This window comes from Nicotiana tabacum, chromosome 1 (assembly GCF_000715075.1).
Source record: "Nicotiana tabacum cultivar K326 chromosome 1, ASM71507v2, whole genome shotgun sequence".
Classification (NCBI taxonomy): Eukaryota; Viridiplantae; Streptophyta; class Magnoliopsida; order Solanales; family Solanaceae; genus Nicotiana; species Nicotiana tabacum.
Window position 1 is genome coordinate 44,279,215 of NC_134080.1, and position 21,056 is coordinate 44,300,270.

A 21,056-nucleotide genomic window follows, 5' to 3' on the forward strand; every position below is an offset into this window, starting at 1 on the left:
ATTTCATTGATTTGGGATTTAAAATAAATGGCGACTTGGAAAGCCGTAAATAATTATTTCAAGTGGCGACTCTTAAAATTAAAATAAAGAATCTCATTTCAATAATGTCACTTAAATTGAAAAAACTCATTTCTTTACAATTCACCCGGGAAAAGGAGGCGTGACAGTCCCAAACATCATCCAACATCTCAACACCTCCAACATACACGTTGCATCAAGTCCAAGTTATACTTTCGCACATCATAAGCATGGAATGCATGTAAAAGTAACGGGGCAGGCTCAAAACTCATCGTATGGTCTACGATGCGGAGAATAGTGGCGATGCAACACAATGCACCAGCACAATTCTTGCGCCTGCTCTTCCATGATTATTTCATTGGCGAACATAGCATAGTTCTTGCTATTTACTATTATATTTTCCTGATTCTTGATATCTGCATCATGAGGTTTTTTATTAGAATCTCTTAATTCGTTTGACGGGCTTTTGCATTTTACCAGAACGGCATCACACAAATTGGGTTCTTTTAGTATTTTCATCTCATTTTTGTCATTAATGTTTGACCCATATATATTTGTCTGTTCTGTGCGCACACTTTCTTCTAATTTTGGGGGTTGGGGTAGGCCATGAACTAAAGACACCTACGAAGGTCAAGACAGAGAAAGAGAAAAACTATGTTGACATGGCCTAGACAGCAAATATAGGGTGGTGGAATTGGGAATTGGCTTCCATTAGCACGAGAAAATAAGGTACTCTATTATAACATTTTTATATAACAACACTTCACTATAAAAGTCAAGTTTTTTCGGGACCAAATTTTATGTTTTGTTATAATATATGTTTTCTATAGTAACAATCCCTTATAACATCTAAAAATATCTGGAACAAACGAGATTGTTATAGAGAGGTTTGACTGTATTCTTCACCTTATAGGAAAAAGGGTTTCGATCTAGAACTAAGTCACCTTTTTTTCCTGATTGTGTTGAAGTAATTATAGCATGTACGAAACCGTTTTTCCTGGAAAAAATTTCAAATTTCAAAGTATTGTTTTCTTACATGCTATTTGGTCTTACAATCATGCCGCAACAAAAGAAAAAATAAGGTTCAAATCTTGAAAATAATTGTTCACATCATGCATAAACAAGAGAATCATATAAACCTGAAAACTATACAACAACAATAATCCAGTATAATCCCATAAGTGGGATCTGGGGAGGGTAGTGTGTACGCAGACCTTATCCCTACCGTGGGGTAGAGAGGCTGTTTCCAAATAGACCCCCGGCATCCTTCCCTCCAAGAACTCCCACCTTTGCTCTTGGGGTGACTCGAACTCACAACCTTTGGTTGGAAGTGGAAGGTGCCTACCATCATAGCAACCCACCTTGTCTAAACCTGAAAACTATAAATATCCTAAAAAATTTGAGACTGTCTCTAGTACTGGAATCATCATAAACAAGATTGAATTGCAATGTTGATTGTACATAGCCATGGGAGGCGTCGATAGAGACGAATCCAGGATTTAAACTCTATGGATTCGGCCTTTAAGGTTCTTATCATTGAACTAATTGTACTCTTAAAATTATGGGTTCATATATACTATTTGTTGTAATTTTAGTCGATTTTACACATAAATATAGGGTTAATTTCACTGATGATCACTCAACTATATTTCTAAATCCTAATAACGGACGATTCAAACGCTACATAAATTAAAAGATGGAAAAGTTAATTGGAAAATCATAAACCAATTAGAATATAATTCCTAGACACGCTCTTTCTCTTAAATCAAAGTAAATTCAAAACAAAAAAGGAAAATAACAAAAATATTATTATATCCAATAGTATAGTTATATTTTAGGACTAATTTTGTAATCCAACATTTTATTCATGCTTTTACAATAATACTAGTCTCTATATACGTGTGTTGCACGTAAATCTTCAATCAATTATTTATGTGACGGGATAAGAAACTAATTATATTAGAATATACAAGAAGAAAGAATCCTTGTACAGAATTGATATGGATACAATGTTACATCTTTGAAATGTTAAAAATCAATGTTATTACATTAACATAATACCTAAAGCACGTTGGTCCATTATAATTTTTGCATATATAACGTTATTGGCTAACCTCTATACGCATTGTATCATTATATAAGGCAATTGGGGGATTTAATGTGCATATCACTATCATGATGGGTGTCCTTGTCTTCAAAATCAACCTATGTATGAAGAAGATCTTTTTAAGTTTGGTATAGTAATCTTCTCAAGAAATATGTATAGTGAAGGTCATATAGTCTCAAAATATGTAAGTATTATTTCTGGCAAAAGTTATTGGTATCATCTTCTGTGGAGTGAAAATTGAAAAGTGTTTTGCTATCACCAGAAAATGTAACTATCAAAAACTTATTTAGTATCGACATATTTATTTTTATTTGCTAAGACATCTCTTTCCATCATGTATTTTCACAACTTACATTTTCATGACTTAATGATGAAAATATTTTTCTTGCTATTACCATTGGACTTGGGAGCCAATTTGAAGTTTGTTTCCCATGTTAACTATACGTTGGTCTAGGACTGATTGGCGAGACATCAACAAGACTTGCACCTTGTAAAAATATATACTTGTGGCATCTAATTATGTAATTTCGTTGTCTATAGTTAAAGGTGTTTAAAAATATTTTTATTCATGTCTAACTGGTATGGCTTTAGAACTTTAGCAATAAGGAGGATACTTGAATGATATTATAATTCCATATAGATTAGGAATAAGTTTTTAAGGGTTTGAGATTATCTCATAGGTGTAGTCTAAAGTTAATTGATCAATTATATTTGATACATACCAAAATAAGAAGCGAAGCAACTTTGTAGGAGTTATTGGGAGTTTGTTGCATGTTTGACTCATATTATAATTAGAACTAAACTTGCAGTTTAAATAGAAAAAAATATTGTGTAGTATATTGAATATTATAATTATATTCATTTTTAACGTGCTTTATTATATCTAATAAATTTCTAAAACAGGTGATTAAGAAAATATTATTTTGGTCTATAAATTAACATAATGATATTTACAATAAAATCAAAGCAAAAATTATCAAATACATACGTATCAAGAACCAATAGTAGAATATATTAGAATAACATAATTTAACAATCAAGAATAAAGAATTTATGATAATACTATCTTCGAGTAACTCGTAATTCGAGTCTCTTGCAACCTATCAACATGAAACGTACGTAAAATATAATTTAAAAGACTGGCAAAATATTGTAAACGTTAATGTTCTCATAATTTGAAATTTCAAGAATAGTTAGTAGAGACATAAAGTTAATTTACCACCAAAGAAGATATGTATTACCCTAAGAATCTAAAACATGAAGAATAAAATAGATTAAAGGAGCGTACATTAAATGGAATTTAAGATAATAAAATTAGCCTTGGTAAGCTAAATAAGAAACCACTACTTTTATGGAATATGTACCCTATCAAGAAGCAAATACACAATTTATTAAAGTAGCAATCATCCTATGGCATCAATTTCGCATGGAACCTTTTGTATAAAATCATTGACTTCCAGCTTCCTTTAAATACTAAGATAATTTGTGGTAGAATCCCACAAGGAATCAAACGTTTGAATAAGCAAGGCTTCAATCCCATTGCGATGGTTACTTGTAAGAGACTTCAGCTATAAGATCGGCGTATAGTGTAGTTTAAATCGGAAAAGAATTCTAACGTTAAATAATTTACAATTATATCCTTAAATTATATAAATTTTTAAGGTTATAAAAGTCGATTAATGTTTAAGGGATATTTTAGTCGTTCAACATTTAGCATAAATTATTCGTGCTTTTATAATAATATAGATAGATAGATATAGATATAAATAGATAGATAGATAGATATAGATAGAGGTATAGATATAGATAGAAAGATAGATAACAGGTAGTGCACCGCCCAGTGAAATCCCACTAATGGGGTTTGGGGAGGGTATACGCAGACCTTACCCTATTCCGAAGAAGTAGAGAGGTTGTTTCCGAAAGACCCTCGGTTCAAGAAGACAAAATGACAAAAGAAGACAATATTAGTACCACCACAGAAATAATATGAAAGAAAATATATATATATATATATATATATATATATATATATATATATATATAAGAACAACATGAAATCAAGAAGATTGATATCAAGCAAAAGCAAAATAGTATCCCTACCAAACTAGTCTCCCAAAGTTATGGCATAAGACAAGACTCAACTACCTCCTAACCTACAACCCTAATATTCGACCTCCACATGTTCCTATCAAGTGTCATGTCCTCGGAAATCTGAAGCATCGCCATATCCTGCCTAATCACCTCCCCCCAATACTTCTTAGGCCGTCCTCTACCTCTTCTCGAGCCCTCCACCACCAGTCGTTCGCATCTCCTTACTGAAGCATCTCGACTTCTCCTCTGAACGTGCCCGAACCACCCGAGCCTTGCTTCCAGCATCTTGTCTTCAATGGGAGCCACGCACACCTTCTCCCGAATATCATCATTCCTAATCTTATCCATCCTACTATGCCCGCACATCCACCTCTATAAAATATAAATTTGTAAGTGGGCGTTTGGACATAAGAATCATAAAATTCCAAAAAAAAAATATTTGGAAATTAGAGTTGTGTTTGGACATGAATATAATATTGGGTCATTTTTGAAGTTTTGTGAGTGATCTAAGTGAAAATTTTAGAAAATAGCTTTTTGGAGTTTTTCATATTTTCGAAAAATTCCAAAATTCATCTTCAAAGTAAAAATTAAAAATCTTATGGCCAAACATTGATTTCGAAAAAAAGTAAAAAAATTCTTATGTCCAAACGGCCATAAGAATTGAGAAAGAGCTGCCTACCTTTGGTAATGCCTTTAAGAATGCAAATTCGATAGTAAAATTGATAATACTTGAAACGACAGTTTCCTCTATTGTTCTTGAAAAATATAGCAAATATAAATAATTATGTAGAAACTAATAATGTCAGAATTGATGATAAAGTCTTTAAAAACATCAAGAAATTATTTGGAAATATTTCTAATTTTCTGTTAGAAAACTACAGTTTCAGAATTATATTTCATTGTAAACATTTGTCAGATTTATAAGAAATATAAAAGGAAGAAATTAAAAGACTTTTTCCATAGCTGATATGGTATGTTACTCTTAAGCCAGAAGTTATAATATTCAGAATTTGTTACTAATATAATATAATTCTTAATTTTGATTATTTCGTGTAAAAAAGGGGCAACAACTTTAGCACCAACAAAGTAAAAAAAAATGTATGAACTACAGATGCCTTATATAATGCGACATTAGATATTTATTAGGGCTACATCAAAAGCTTTCAATCAAAAACAAAAAAAATCTCATTAGGGCTAGGCTGTGCCGCTGCTAAATAGACATTTTTGGAAGGAAAACTAACCCTAGAGAAAGAGGAAAATAGTTAGAAATTTCAACGTAAGAGTTACGCACAACTTATTAGTTTCCGAAAAAGAAAAGAAAAAGTAGGCGCTGCCTTTGTTATAAATAGCCATATAGCCTAGCCCTTGAACAATTAAATCTTGGAGAAAGATGAAGAAACTTTCATACATTGAAGCTATATCTGATTGGCGTGGCAAATTCTAGATAGATGATTATCTATATATGAATCTGCCACCCCATTCAGATCTGATTTCAATCTATGATTATTGTATATTGATCCATCATTGTTAACAAGTTATAGGTATGTTTTAAAGTTCTTTGTTGAATAATTGTTTTCGGTATAGTAGAAAATTACATAGCATTAGGTGATGCATCCGATACAATAACGCAAATCTTGATTATGATGTTTATAGTATGATATTTTACAAAATATTTCGTCTATGATGATTACTCAGCAACATGAATTTACGACAAATACTGACATGACATCAACTCCAGGTCTAATTATTGTTGAAATAAGGGCTATCATAACAAGTTATTAAAGAATGGATCCAACATATTTATTAACATTCTGTATCATTCTAACCAAATCAAAGTTTCATACTTTTCCTTCAATTATACTTTTTCTTCAATTTTGTGTCTTTGAAATACGAAGCAGTAGTAAAAGAAGATGTTGACATGGGACAGGACCGTAAAGGCTTTCGCAATTTAGCTAGCACTTGGTTTTTCATGGTGATGGTTATTGGTTAGAAGAAATTTAGTACTATTTGTTAAGCCAACAAGTCAAATTCCTTTTAAGTATCATTGCTTCAACAAAAAGAAATAGGTGTAACTAGCTAGGTTCAAATTCTGAAGATAGTTGTTCACATCATGCATAAACAAGAGAATCATATAAACATGAAAACTATAAACATCCTAAACAATTTAGACTGCGTCTTAATTATACTGAAAACTATCTAACATAATGAAACTTTACATAGCAAATAAATACAAGAACATTATACCAAACCCCTGTATTTAGTAGATCAATATGTATTGTTGAAATTGATTCAAAGGCTGAAATCACACCTGGGTAATGTGATAGACTCATCATCAATGTGAAGCTATCATACCACTCAAATATGGTAAGACAATATACGAAGATCATCTTCATATCTCTACTTTCCAAAACTTTTGTAGGGTTGTTTATTAGTATTCAATATGATCACTATATCTATGCCCCTCTCTCTATGCTTTCATTATAAAATTAATTTTTTTTTAAAATATAAGTTACTGAAAATAATAAATATTGATCATATTTAGCTGAGAAATATGACTTTGAGTTTTGGTGTTTCCACCAGCTATCGAAGTGATCTAATAGATTTTTTTTGAACTCTTAATATTTATTTCAACAATTTATTTAACCTTTAAATTTTATAATTTTAAAGTTTTAGTATTTTTATGCTAATTATGTTTTAATTATATGGTAGGAACTCAAATAAGCGCCTACATCAAGTGTACCATACTAGGTTCTTTAATTATGTTTCCAAATATTACATATTTTTAGGATTTCCTATATATTTCAAATATGGAAAAATTTAGTAATTAAAATTTTAGTTGTTTTTTATTTTCAATATCCTAAATATTAGGAAAAAATTATTAAATGACTATAATGTCTAGCGTAAACTTTATTTTTAAAGGGTAAAAAAGGCGAACGACATTTCACTAAGGGCCTTCGTGCTTTTAATATAGTACTAGTCTCTACTGCTCGTGCGTTGCACGAATATTTCAAGTCAAATGATAATAAACTTTAATCGCATATTTGCTCTAGCAATAATACTGTATGGGTCAAAATTAGATCAGAGAAATTCGGCACGTGGAGACATAAGACCGAGGTCGGACAGACATAAGGCCGAGGTCGGACAGTCATCAATAAGGTCGAGGTCGGACAGACATAAAGCCGAGGTCGGACAGTCATCAATAAGGTCGAGGTCGGATAGTCATCAATAAGACCGAGGTCGAACAGCGATGAAATAGCTAGTTAATTTGCTTTGGAATCCTCAAAAGAAATATTCGACTGAATATTTCCTCTAATTGTACTTTTTCAGGATTTTCTATGGATACCCCTTATAAATAGGAAGAGATTACTTCCAAAAAAGGGGGCTCTTTCCCTCTCCCTCTCCCTCTCCCTCTCTCTAGAAAATATGTAAACACACCTCTCTGGAGGATTTGTGATCTCATACCTTCTTCAGATCCAAAAATGGTCCTAAGGTTCTTGTATTTGTCTATCATTCGTCTTTATCAAATTAAAGAAGATCCGTCTCACTCAAGATTGGGTGAATCTTTTCCTTTATTTACATTTTATTGTCACTTAATGTTACTTGATGCATCTTTCTTTATGTTATTAAATATGGCCATAATCACGGCTAATACTCATACTCGGCTATGTTTTTCTATTCATATTATTCATCTCGGATCTAGAGTTAATTATCTTTAACTAGGATTTACCCTTTCATCTTCTTTGATTGATTTGTTCAAAAATATTTCGATATCTTTTGAGTCAAACAAATACTATAGTATATAAACCGATATTTGAATTCAACACGTAATTGGCCATTGCATGTCCCTCCAAAAGATCACAACTGAAATAAGTTTATATAAAATAAGATAGCATGCAAATCACAAAAATTACAAATATAGTATTGACTGTCCAAAGTACTATCCAAACTTCTACGGCTTTATACTTGACCTCACCGAAAGAGAATAATATAGCATTGGTTTTTATGTTCTTGTTTTTTTCCAGTACACTAAGCAATCCAATTTTCATTACAACTAAGAAATCAAGATTCGGATTAAAGTCCACAATTCTCTTTAAACTTTGAACTTATAATTTCAACAAAGATATCAAAAGCATAAATAGTACCTTTAGCAGCCAAATAAACTATCAAAACACTTGTCGAATCAATAAATTAGGAGTAGTTCTTAAGAAGAAAACGTATTTGGAGTAAATTTAGAGGCAATACTCAGACACATGAATATAGTTGTAAGGCCATAATTAGGACAAAGTATAATAACTTACAAATAGCTTCACATAGTGTGAGCACCTAATTTTTGACAATATTTAATTTTTTGTCACTTCTTCTATGTAAATATTTTAGGGGTTTTAACCTACAATTTTTAGCTTTGTTACACTTTTTATTATAGGGTAAAAATACAAAATTTTAAAAGGTGAATTATTACTATTACTATTATTTTATTTTTTATTTTTATTTATAAATAATAATAAAAAAATCCGAAAAATATTAAATTTTTGTTTTAATTTTCGGGTGAGATATAAAAAATAAGAAAAAGGGAAGTATGGAATAAAAAAATAAAAGTAAAAGTGGGTGGAATTCTCTTTTAAAAAGTAAAAGAAAGTGGAAAATTAAAAGTAAAGTTTTGTGAAAATTTTAAAAAAAATAAAAAGTAAAGAAAGTTGGAATTAAAAAATAAATATAAAGGTAGGTGAAAATTTAAAAAAAATTAAAGTAAAAGAAAGTAGAATTTTTATAAGAAAAGCAAAAGAAAGTGAATTTTTTTTTAAGAAAAGTAAAATAAGTGGAATCATCTTTTAAAAGTAAAAAAAAAGTGAGATCTTAAATAAGATAAAAGTAATTAAAGTTGGAATTTAAAAAATAAAAGTAAATAAAGGTGGGATTTCTTTTTATAATTTTAAAAAACAAGATAAATTTTTTTTTCATAATTTTAATCAAGCAATAAAGCGGACATAGGTAAAAGATGAAAACCAATAAAACACAAGTTATCCAAAAAATCGTATAAGCCAAATATAGTCAATAAAGTGATCGTGCTAGAACCACGGGACTCGGAGAATGCCTTACACCTTCTCCCCGGTCAACAGAATTCCTTACCCGGACTTTGTTTTCGCAGATCAATAATAAAAGAGTCAAACTTTCCTTTGAATAGGGATCAAATAAAAGGTGACTTGGAACACCCAAAAATCAATTCCAAGTGGCGACTCTGAATAACAAAATAATCCCTATTTCAAATTTGTCACTTTAATTGGAGAAAACTCTTTAACCCACAATCCATAACACACATTATCTTTTAGAGGGGTAGAAAAGGGGTGTGACAGCTTTGGCGACTCTGCTGGGGACCTTTTAAGAATTCGAGCTTATACATGTCGACTTTTTATTTGGCTTTATTAATTTTGTATATATTGTGATTTATCTGTGCCAAATGTGCTGCCTGTTCGCTTTTTACTGCTTCGATATTGTTGAACTGTACGTATAAACTGGCTTCTCACGCACCCCCTCTGAGTCTTCTTGAAATTAAAAATTGGGCATTTGCTTGACATAGCCCGCTTTCTTTGAGATAGCCGAGGTGCTTGTCACCCGGTGAAGGATTTTAGTCACACATGTTTTAGGCGGGGAGCACCACCAGTTAAGCCGGAAAGCAATGCTACCGGTACACTGACCCTCCTCGGCTCGAGTTGTCCGCTCAAGTAAGCCAGTCTAGATACCTTCTCCACCAGGATTTAAACCTAGAAGAACAAACCTCATACCGGATTTCTCTAGTAGGTTCGCTCTATGTGCATCACATGCATTTGACTTAGCTAAACTCGGCACAGGGGCCGGGTCCGTATAAGACAGGTATCCTATTTGAGACCATCATGTTCACGTATGTACTACTTGATACATCATTTGGAAGGCTTACTTGCATTGTCGACCGGCTTTAGAAAATTGGCGCAGCGGAATCATTAAAAAAAGAAAAAAGAAAAAAAAGGAGTCTTTCTCATAGTTTAGCGCAAATAACCTTTTAAAAAAATATTAGTAGTTTGGCGCGAGGTGTAAAGATTAATTTTCAATAAAAATCAAAAGAGAAAAGTACCCAGTTTCACCGAACTACGCGGGTTTGATTCTCATCGGATGTGAGATACGTAGGCAACCTCCATCGGGTTCAGCCCACATGTTTCAAAAGAAAAAAAAACCTATTTTTGTCACATTTTACTGTCTTGCCCTTATGCTCCGACTGTTTTGCCAATACAGCCTTAAAATCTTCCTGGAAAGTGCTGAAGGGTCATTTTTGTAAAAGTAGTTACTTTATCCATATTTGTTCACCTTTTACCATTTGCCTTTATGAATGGTCATTTTTGTCGATGCAACTTTAAACCTTTCCAGAAGTACCGAAAGACTGTTTTTGCAAAAAGTAGCCATTTTTATCTAGCTTTGTCTAGTTATATTTGCTGAGACAGCTTTTTAACCCCTATAAGAGTAGCAAAGGGTTATTTTCGTAAAAATAGTTTTTTTTTATTTTTTATTTTGTCTATTTTTATCATTTTGTTCATGTGTTTGGCTGTTTTTTGCCAAGACATCCTTTATGCCTTCTATGGAAGTATTAAAGGGTCGTTTTGTAATAATAGCCATTTTTCTGCTTTTATCATCTCAACTTTTGTGTCCGGTAATTTTAAAATATATATTTTAATTTTAAAAAAAATAGATCGAGTCCTAAATTGGCCAAAAAAAATAATAATGAATGATCATAATTTGCATATAGTTTAGGTAAGTCCTAACCCTTTTTATTTTACTCTTAGGATCACCATGAGTTCTCCACAAAGAAGTATTCAGAAAAGGATAAGGGACGAGACACCTCCTATGTTCTTGATCAGAGATAAGACTCCGAGTAGTCTCTGTAATTGGTGGGCTAGTTTTGCTACATGGGAACAAAGTCAAGTATTTAAGCACCTCAAGTTCCTCACAAACATCATGGGAATTAAGCCTAATAGAGATTTAATCGAGGCTCTAATGGGTTATTGGGACCCCACGAACAATGTCTTCAGGTTCAAAGATTGTGAAATGACGCCCACATTGGAAGAATTAGGTGGGCTCACCGGATTGGGGAGAGACCTTCGTGGGAAAAAGTCTGCTGCTCCGAGAAATGTTGGTGTGAACAACTTTATAAAGAAATTATGTCTCCGTCGAATTCCAATGGTTTGCTTAAACGAAGGTTGGGTTCCGTTGGAATATCTCTATGACAGGTTTGGGGACGAGAAAAGGTTCAAAAATTTCTCGGGCATAGAATTCGTCAACCAGTTGAGTTATGACGCTTGGAGGGAGTTGAGAATCTTCACGTTCATGATATCATTTCTAGGGATCATGGTCTTTCCAGAGCGTGGTAGGCGCATCAGAATTCGATTGGTTGCGGTGGTCTCATATTTGCAAAGTAGCGAGGATCATACCATTCTTCCCATGATTTTGGGAGATATTTTTCGAGCTTTGACCCGCTGCCAAGAGGGTGAAGATTACTTCGAGGGATGCAACATTCTGCTGCAGATGTGGTTCATAGAGAACCTTTATCATCATCCAATAGTAATAAATTTCAAGGAAAACTGGTTGAATTACATTGGATGCCACCTAGACAGGGTCGCAAGTTGTAATCTTCCAGAGGGGGTGAGGGCCTGGAAGAAATTACTTGGTTCATTGAATGCTGATAGAATCACTTGGAACTATTATTGGTTCCCTTCTGCTAGGGTCATGCATATGTCGACGTATCGCTCGTTCTTCATACTCATGGGTTTCAGAGGTTTCCAACCCTATGCGCCTCTACGCGTCATGCGCCAGTTAGGGAGAGAGCAAAAGAGGCCCCCAATTGAGGACATGCGCCCGTTCGTGTGGGAATTCAAGGGAGAGGAACCTCCAAGGGAGTCATATGCACAAAAGGTTTGGTTTGGTGGTTGATTTTCTGATTTAGACGAGATGGTAGCTGATCGTGAACGTGGGGAGGTAAGCCTCGCATACCTTGAGTGGTTTCACAACCAGGATATCCCCGAGCAAAGGACAGAAAGATCCATACGGCACACAGTTGATTGGGAGAAGGAGATCGAGGTCAGAGTTAGAGAAACCAGAAGGGAAGCGGCACAAGAGTTCCAATCTCGTATTGACACTTTACAAGAAGATAAGGGCATTCTGGAGACAGCCATGGACGTACAACAGGTTGATTTTGAGCGGGAAAAGGCTCAATGGGCACGAGAGAAACGAGCACTCAAAGCCCAAATTCGAAAGAAGAACATAGTCACAACCGCTCAGCAACAAGAAGAGAAAGAAGCCCAGTTCATGGTAGTCCGTGATCAAGAGCGTAGAGGTTTTGCTCCATTAATCCAAGGTCTGAGGGATCAGATAGAGGAAGTTGAGTCAAGAAAGGAGAGCCAGATCGCGGAGTTTGAAATAGAAAGGCACGACTGCCAAAAGGTGATCAATCAGTTAGAAATAGAGTTGCTAGAAGTTCGGCGCCAGAAAGATATGGCTTTGGACCGCGAGCAGGATGCGCTGGATCTAGCTGAGACCCGTGGTCAGCAAAATCAAGAGTTGCATGTGGCTCAGGAATACATTAAGGGAAAGATCCTCGAGGTAGACACATATACCTCAAGAGCGTGCAGGAGTTGTCAGGGAATGACGCCTGAGCGGTTTGCAGAAGTATCATTGAACGTTGCTCGTCATATATCTGCAGACCTGGAAAGAATATACCGCAATATTGGAGGTCAGCCGCAGGAAAAAGCGCCTTGATTACAGCGATGCTGGTGGATTTCTACTGCAAAGATCAAAGTCCTTTTTTTTATCAGTCCTTTGTTATTCTTGATCCTCTAAGAGTCTTTTGGTGTTTTGAGTCTCGTTGTTTTGCCTTTTATCCTAAAAAGTCTGTTTGAGTCAAGTCTGGTCTTGTTTATCTTTATGCAATTGCTTCTTCTTGAGTCTTGTATAAAAAATAATATATCTTGTTTATCTTTATGCAATTGGTTCTTCTTGAGTCTTGTATAAAAAATAAAATATATATATATGAAAAAGATTTTGTTTAGAAAAATTCGAAAATGAACCCAAAAGATGCTTGTTTTGTAAAAAAAAGGTCATGTCCCTGAACTACGTAATGATCTGATTCATGCGGCGACATGATACGTAGGCAACCCACAAAAGGTTCGATCAAAATATTTTTCAATGAATCTAAGCTGGGATCAAAATGGGGGGAGTGTAACTTGATAGAGAAAAGGGGGGAAGGCGCCAATAAGAAGCAACTTGATAAGCCGGAATGAACATGAAGCCTTCCAAAATGTATTTTAGAAATGGTGATGATGTTAGGAGCATGGCATGTTATGTGTAATTCATATCTATAAAATGTCTAACCCTAACATGCTTGTTGTCCCTTATAGAGAGTAAGTTTAAGGTGGTTGGCTTGTGGTGAATCTGGCAACACATCATTACTTCACAAGATCTAAGGGACCAATAGTAATAGATAACAACGATGAAATCGAGTTGGTCAGTGACAATCCACAGGGTCAGTCAGTTGAGCAAGAGTCAGAAGAAATAAGAAAATTGAGACAAGCTTGGGTTTCCGGTCGACCTCCACCCCAGGGTCCTTCAGAGGGAACATCCACCATACCCCAGGCTACTCAGACACCGCTCCACGCAACGAGCGATCCCATTCTACCACCAGGGTATGTGCCAAACTACAGCCTCCATGCTGCCCCCGGTACTTTTAATATGCGACCTCCAGTCGCACCGTTTAGGAACACCCCTCTAGTTGTGTCTGGCGCACCGGTATATACAATACCACCGCCACCACCTGTGACGAGACCCAACAACGAGCCACTACCTCAGGTTTATGATGGCCAATACTACTCCCCAAATATGGCTTTTAGGGCCTCAGCTCCCTACAATCAGACTCCTCAGTACGAGTCACCAGCGGAAAATGAAAAGCCTGCAAAGACAAGTGAGCCGGATGAGATGGCCAGGAAAGTGAAAAGTCTTGAACAAAACATAAAGAACATACAAGGAATAGGTGGTAACAAAAGTGTCTCGTTCAATGATTTGTGTATGTTCCCTCACATCCATTTGCCACTAGGTTTCAAGACCCCAAAATTCGAGAAGTATGATGGACAAGGCGACCCTATCGCCCACTTGAAAAGGTACTACAACCAGCTGAGGGGTGCAGGCGGAAGAGAAGAATTGTTGATGGCATATTTTGGAGAAAGTCTTATAGGGGTAGCCTCTGAGTGGTTCATTGACCAGGACATCTCTCACTGGCATGTTTGGGACGACATGGCCCAGGCCTTCGTCAAGCAATTCCAATACAATATTGATATTGCGCTGGATCGTAATTCTTTGTCCAATATGAAGAAAAAGCCAACCGAAAGTTTTAGGGAATATGCCATCAAGTGGAGGGAGCAAGCGGATAGAGTTAAGCCACCCATGGATAACCACGAGTTGATCACTATTTTACTAGAAGCTCAAGAGCCTGATTACTTTCAGAACATGATGTCCGCGATGGGTAGACCTTTTGTAGAAGTAATCAAAATAGGGGAGATGGTCGAAAATGGCCTCAAGACCGGTAGAATTGTAAGTCAAGATGCTATCAAAGCCACCACCCAAGCTATACAAACTGGGTCGGGAGGTTTGGCAAATAGAAAGAAGAGAGATGAAGGGTCCATGATGGCTTCGGGGTCTAGGGAGTTTCAAAGAGGGGCATCGCACCATTATGTACAAGTTTAGCAGGGGAAATCCAGCTACCCTCAACATTATTATCCCCCGCTGATTCCTCAATACTCTGTGGGCCCACCGCAATATACAGTGTTCAATGCTCAATCATATGCTCGGCCTCTCAATCAACAGGTACAGGCACCAGCTCCAAGGTCCCCCCGACCTCAGCAACAAAATTTTTGGGCACCCTACAATGTTTGTCCCAGGCAGGATTACGGTCGAGAGTAGAGGCCGGTGGAAAAATTCACCCCATTGGCTGAACCATACTCTAGTCTTTTCTGGAAGCTGAAACAGATGGGCGTGATTGGACCCATCGCTCCCCACCATATGCATCCCGATTCACATGGATTTCAAGCAAATGCTAGATGTAAATATCATTCAGGTACCCCGGGGCATAACACGGATGACTGTTGGACTCTAAAAAGAGCTATAGAAAGACTCATCACTGAAAAGTTGATTGTGGTAACAAATGGCGAAGAACCTCCCAATGTTACAAACAACCCATTGCCAGCACACAACGATGTTCATTTTGTAGGAATGATTGGACGAGATCTGGAATGCAGGCTGTTTAATCGGTCAGAGATGACCGTGGGAACAATTCAAGAGGGAACCAAATAGGATGTAAGTCCGATCCAAGATGTGCCATTATTTGTGAAAGGCGCCCGAGTTCAGAAAATGTAACTTTATTTGTTCCCAAGGTCACGAGATTGGAAGTTCGCTCTAATGTTCCAAGCCCAAGGTTGTATGTCCTTAGAGGCCACCCCATCACAAAGCAGAAATAGGGCAGTACAAACGGTATAATAGAGTCGATCATAATCAAACCTGCCATGCAACCCCCTGTGACAAATACAAAAACCATTCCTTGGAACTACAACAAAACTGTGATGACGTACAAAGGCAAGGAAATCATAGAAGAAGTGGGGGAAACTGGAGGTTTGACTCGATCAGGGAGGTGTTACTCTCCAGAGGAGTTGAGGAAGGCCAAGCAAATCAGAGAGGGACAATTTCCAATAAAGAAATCTGTTACGGAAGAAGAGGCAGAAGAGTTTTTGAAAAAGATGAAAGTTCATGACTACTCAATCATTGAACAGCTAAGAAAGACTCCTGCCCAAATCTCTCTACTATCTCTGCTCCTACACTCAAAAGAGCATGCCCGTGTACTAATCAAGACCTTAAACGAGGCACATGTCTCAGAGAAGACCACAGTGAATGAGTTGGAGAAGATGGCCAATAGATTTTTCGAGGTAAACAAAATCTCCTTTACTGATGATGAACTTCCCGAGGAAGGAGCCGGGCATAATAGGGCTTTGCACCTGGTCGTCAAATGTGAGGGGCATTATGTAAAGCGAGTCATGGTCGATGGAGGCTCGAGTGTAGATGTATGCTCTCTCTCTAATTTGCAAGGCATGAAGATTAACACCGACAGAATCCAACCCAGCAATGTTTGCATCCGGGCTTTTGACGGTTCAGCGAGAGATACCATTGGGGAGATCAACCTCACTATGACGATTGGGCCGATTGACTTTGAAATTGTCTTCCAAGTAGTGGACATGGACACTTCTTATAACTTTCTTCTTGGAAGGCCATGGATTCATATGGCTCGAGCTGTGCCATCCACATTGAATCAGATGGTCAAGTTCGAACACAATAGGCAAGAGATTATTGTTCACGGAGAAGACGAGTCATCCATTTATAAAGACCCGTTAATCCCGTGCATTGAGGCCAAGGAAGGGTGTGAGTCCATTGTCTATCAAGCTTTCGAAGTGGTTTCTGTGGACCATGTTGAGGAAGGAAATCCCATTCTGTATCCTCGTCTTTCCACCACATCTATAATGGTGGTTGCGGTTATGATGAGACAAGGTTATGAGCCAGGGAAAGGCTTGGGGGCATCATTGCAAGGAATTTCAGAGCCTATTTCTCCGTTCGGTAACCGGGGTACTTTTGGTTTAGGCTTCAGGCCAACACAAGAAGACAAAAACAAATCCAAGCACCACAAAAAGCATGGATGGGTCTTGCAACAACCTATCCCTCACATTTTCTACACTTTTGTCAAGCCACGACTCCAAGAGGTTCAAAATTTCTCGGCGCATGCAAACATTGATGAAATTTGCCATGGCCTCAGCTAGATGTTTTCTGAAGTAAATATGATCTAGGCCGGTGAAGGCACTAGTCGTGCCGATATGCAACTAATTGACCTAGACACCATACTCACCAACTGGGAAGCAACTCCTCTCCCCACAAGGAAGGAGTCTTGGTAGTTTGCTTTTGTAGCTTCTTTTTTGTATTTTTGGGTTACTTTCAGGGTTGTAATCCAAACATCTCAGTGTGGTTGTTTTATTTTAATGTTAACCCTTCTATCCTTTCGAATTCAATGAAATGCAGTTCAGTTTCGTATTAAGTTTTGTATCTTTCCCTTTTCCTAATTCCTGTCATTTTATTTCCATTTCAATTTTGTTAATGCCGGCTTTAATAACATGACATGCATGAGGAATTCATGCCCAGATCTTAAAAAGCTATCTAATATCGAAATAATGCATCAAGAGGTGGAATATGATGAAGATGAGGTTGTTGAGGAAATAAAAAGAGAGTTGGAACAATTTGAAAACAAGCCTAAGCCCAACCTCAATGAAACTGAGCCAATTAATATTGGAAGTCTTGAAGAAATTAGAGAAATGAAGATAAGCATTCACACCGAATAGAAAACCAGAGATGCCTTGATTCAACTTTTATTTGAATACAGAGATGTGTTTGCTTGGTCTTATGATGATATGCCGGGTTTAAGTGTCGATCTAGTGGTTCATGAGCTTCCTACGTATCCTGATTTTCCACCAGTCCAACAAAAGCAACGAAAATTTAAAACAGATGTGAGTGACAAAATCAAAGAGGAAATAATGAAGCAACTGAACGCCAATATGATCAGAGTTGTCCGATACACCACCTGAGTGGCGAATGTTGTGCTTGTACTGAAGAAGGATGGAAAGACCAGAGTCTGTGTTGACTACAGGGACCTGAACAAAGCAAGTCCAAAGTATAATTTTCCTTTGCCAAATATCCACATTCTTGTAGATAATTGCGCAAAGCATGAGAGACAATCATTCGTGGATTGCTATGCTGGGTACCACCAAATTCTAATGGATGAAGATGATGCAGAAAAAACTGCTTTTACCACTCCATGGGGTACTTATTATTACAGGGTCATGTCATTCGGTTTAAAGAATGCAGAGGCAACTTACATGAGGGCCATGACCACCATTTTTCACGACATGATGCATAAAGAGATTGAAGTATATTTCGATGATGTCATCATAAAATCAAAGACACAGGCTGATCACGTGTGCGATTTGAAAAAGTTCTTCGAACGGCTTCGAAGGTATGACCTTAAGCTTAATCCAGCCAAGTGTGCATTTGGGGTTCCATCTGGGAAACTCCTCGGTTTTATAGTCAGTCGAAGAGGCATTGAACTAGATCCATCTAAGATAAAATCCATTCAAGATTTGCCACCTCCGAAGAACAAAAAGGAAGTCATGAGTTTACTCGGGAGGTTGAACTACATCAGTAGGTTCATTTCTCAGCTCACAACCACATGCGAGCCCATCTTTAAGTTGCTAAAAAAGGATGCCGCTATCAAGTGGACGGACGATTGCCAAAAAGCCTTTGACAGGATCAAAGATTATCTGTCAAAACCCCCTGTACTGGTCCCACCTGAACCTGGTAGGCCTTTGTTTTTATATCTATCAGTGATGGATAATTCCTTTGGATGTGTTCTGGGGCAACATGATGCAACAGGCAAAAAGGAACAGGCAATCTACTATTTTAGCAAGAAGTTCACCAATTATGAGGTTAAGTACACCCTTTTAGGAAGGACATGTTGTGCCTTGACTTGGGTCGCTCAGAAGCTGAGACATTATCTTTTGGCCTACACTACTTACCTCATATCAAGAATGGATCCTTTGAAGTACATCTTCCAAAAGCCAATGCCCACTGGCAGGCTCGCAAAATGGCAAATCATGCTCATAGAGTTCGACATCGTCTATGTCACTCGCACCGCGATGAAAGCACAGGCTTTGGCAGATCATTTGGCAGAAAATCCAGTTGATGATGAGTACAGGCCACTTAGCACATACTTCCCAGATGAAGAGGTCAACTCAATAGAGGAAGTAGTTTCAGACGATCACCCTGTATGGAAAATGTATTTTGATGGGGCTGTCAACATCAAAGGAGTTGAGATCGGGGCAATCCTCATCTCACCTATTGGACATCATTACCCTGCAACAGCCCGACTTCGGTTCTTCTGTACCAATAATACGGCAGAATACAAAGCTTGTATCATGGGTTTGAAAATGGCCATCGATCTGGATGTGCATGAACTATTGGTTATGGGAGATTCTGACTTGATTATCCGGCAAGCCCAAGGTGAATGGGAGACTCCAGACATCAAGCTTATTCCGTACATACAATGTGTGCAAGACTTGAGCAAAAGATTCAGATCCATCGAGTTCAGGTACATTCCCAGGTTTCACAACGAGCTTGCCGATGCCTTGGCCACTTTAGCCTCGATGCTCCCTTATCCAGGCAACACTCATGTTGACCCACTAGAAATCCAAGTTCGGAATCAACACGGTTACTGCAATACAATCAAGACGGAACTAGATGGTGAACCATGGTATCATGACATCAAACGATTCCTGAAAACAAGAGAATATCCAGAGCATGCCAAAGGAGATAAAAAAAGAACTATAAGGCGGCTCGCCAATGGTTTCTTCCTGAATGGGGAAATTCTGTACAATAGGACCCCAGATTTAAACTTGTTGAGATGCATAGGTGCTACAGAAACAGAGCGGATCATGAGTGAAGTGCATTCAGGGGTATGTAGACCTCACATGAATGGATATGTTTTGGCAAAGAAGATTCTGTGGGCAGGGTATTATTGGCTTACTATGGAGCGAGATTGCTTCATATTTGTTCGCAAGTGTCACCAATGCCAGATTCATGGTGATCTGATTCACTCGCCTCCTTCGGAGTTGCATCCCATGTCCTTTCCTTGGTCGTTCGTTGCTTGGGGAATGGATGTCATTGGGCCGATCGAACCAAAGGCTTCAAATGGGCATAGATTCATTTTGGTTGCAATTGATTATTTTACCAAGTGGGTGGAGGCCGTCACTTTCAAAGTAGTCACCAAGAAAGCAGTGGTAGATTTCGTTCACTCCAACATCATCTGTCGCTTTGGTATCCCAAAGACCATTATCACTGACAATGCAGCCAATCTAAATAGTCATTTGATGAAGGAGGTATGCGAACAATTTAAAATCATGCATCGCCATTCTACCCCTTACCGGCCAAAAGCCAATGGAGCCATTGAAGCGGTAAACAAGAACATCAAGAAGATTCTTCGGAAGATGATACAAGGTTCCAGGCAATGGCATGAAAAGCTGCCTTTTGCTCTTTTGGGATACCGCATGACTGTTCGCACATCTGTTGGTGCAACGCCGTATCTGCTTGTATATGGACTTGAAGCTGTAATACCCGCTGAAGTCGAAATTCCCTCTCTCCGAATTATTATGGAATCAGAGATTGAAGACACTGAGTGGGTCAAAACCCGATTAGAACAACTGATATTGATCGATGCAAAACGGCTAGCAGCAGTTTGTTTTGGCCAGTTGTACCAGCAAAGAATGGCACGCACTTACAATAAGAAAGTGCGCCCAAGGCAGTTTGAGGTAGGCCAGCTGGTATTGAAACGCATCCTTCCGCACCAAGTGGAAGCTAAAGGAAAGTTCGCCTTGAACTGGCAAGGACCCTACATCATCAAGAAAGTGTTACCAAAAGGGGCCTTGCACTTGGTAGATGAAGAAGGACGGGTACCAGACATGACTATTAACGCAGATGCAGTCAAAAGATATTATGTCTGATATATACCCACTATAGAATTTCACGCATTGATTTTCTCAAATTGAAGTGACAAAGGCTATCATTTGCTCGCTACTGCAAATAGGTGTCACCCTTTTGTTAAGCCTTTTGATCTGTATTTGTCTACCTGTGTACTTGAAAAAAAAAACAAAAAAGGCAAAAAAAAATCCTTGCATTGAACTACGTGAGA

General features: G+C 37.3%; 1 protein-coding gene across 2 annotated transcripts in view; it reads right to left on the bottom strand.

The window, feature by feature from the left end:
• Positions 1–4,186: 4,186 nt before the first annotated feature.
• The window catches only part of LOC107772520 (putative Peroxidase 48), an 18,111-nt gene continuing 1,241 nt past the window's right edge, over positions 4,187–21,056 (bottom strand). The window contains exon 3 of one of the 2 annotated variants that reach the window (XM_075252122.1): positions 4,187–4,588. In XM_075252122.1, coding sequence (XP_075108223.1) covers position 4,588 — 1 coding nt within the window. In that variant the 3' untranslated portion in view covers positions 4,187–4,587. The remainder of the gene's footprint in view (positions 4,589–21,056) is intronic. The other variant, XM_075252060.1, reaches the window with a different exon arrangement.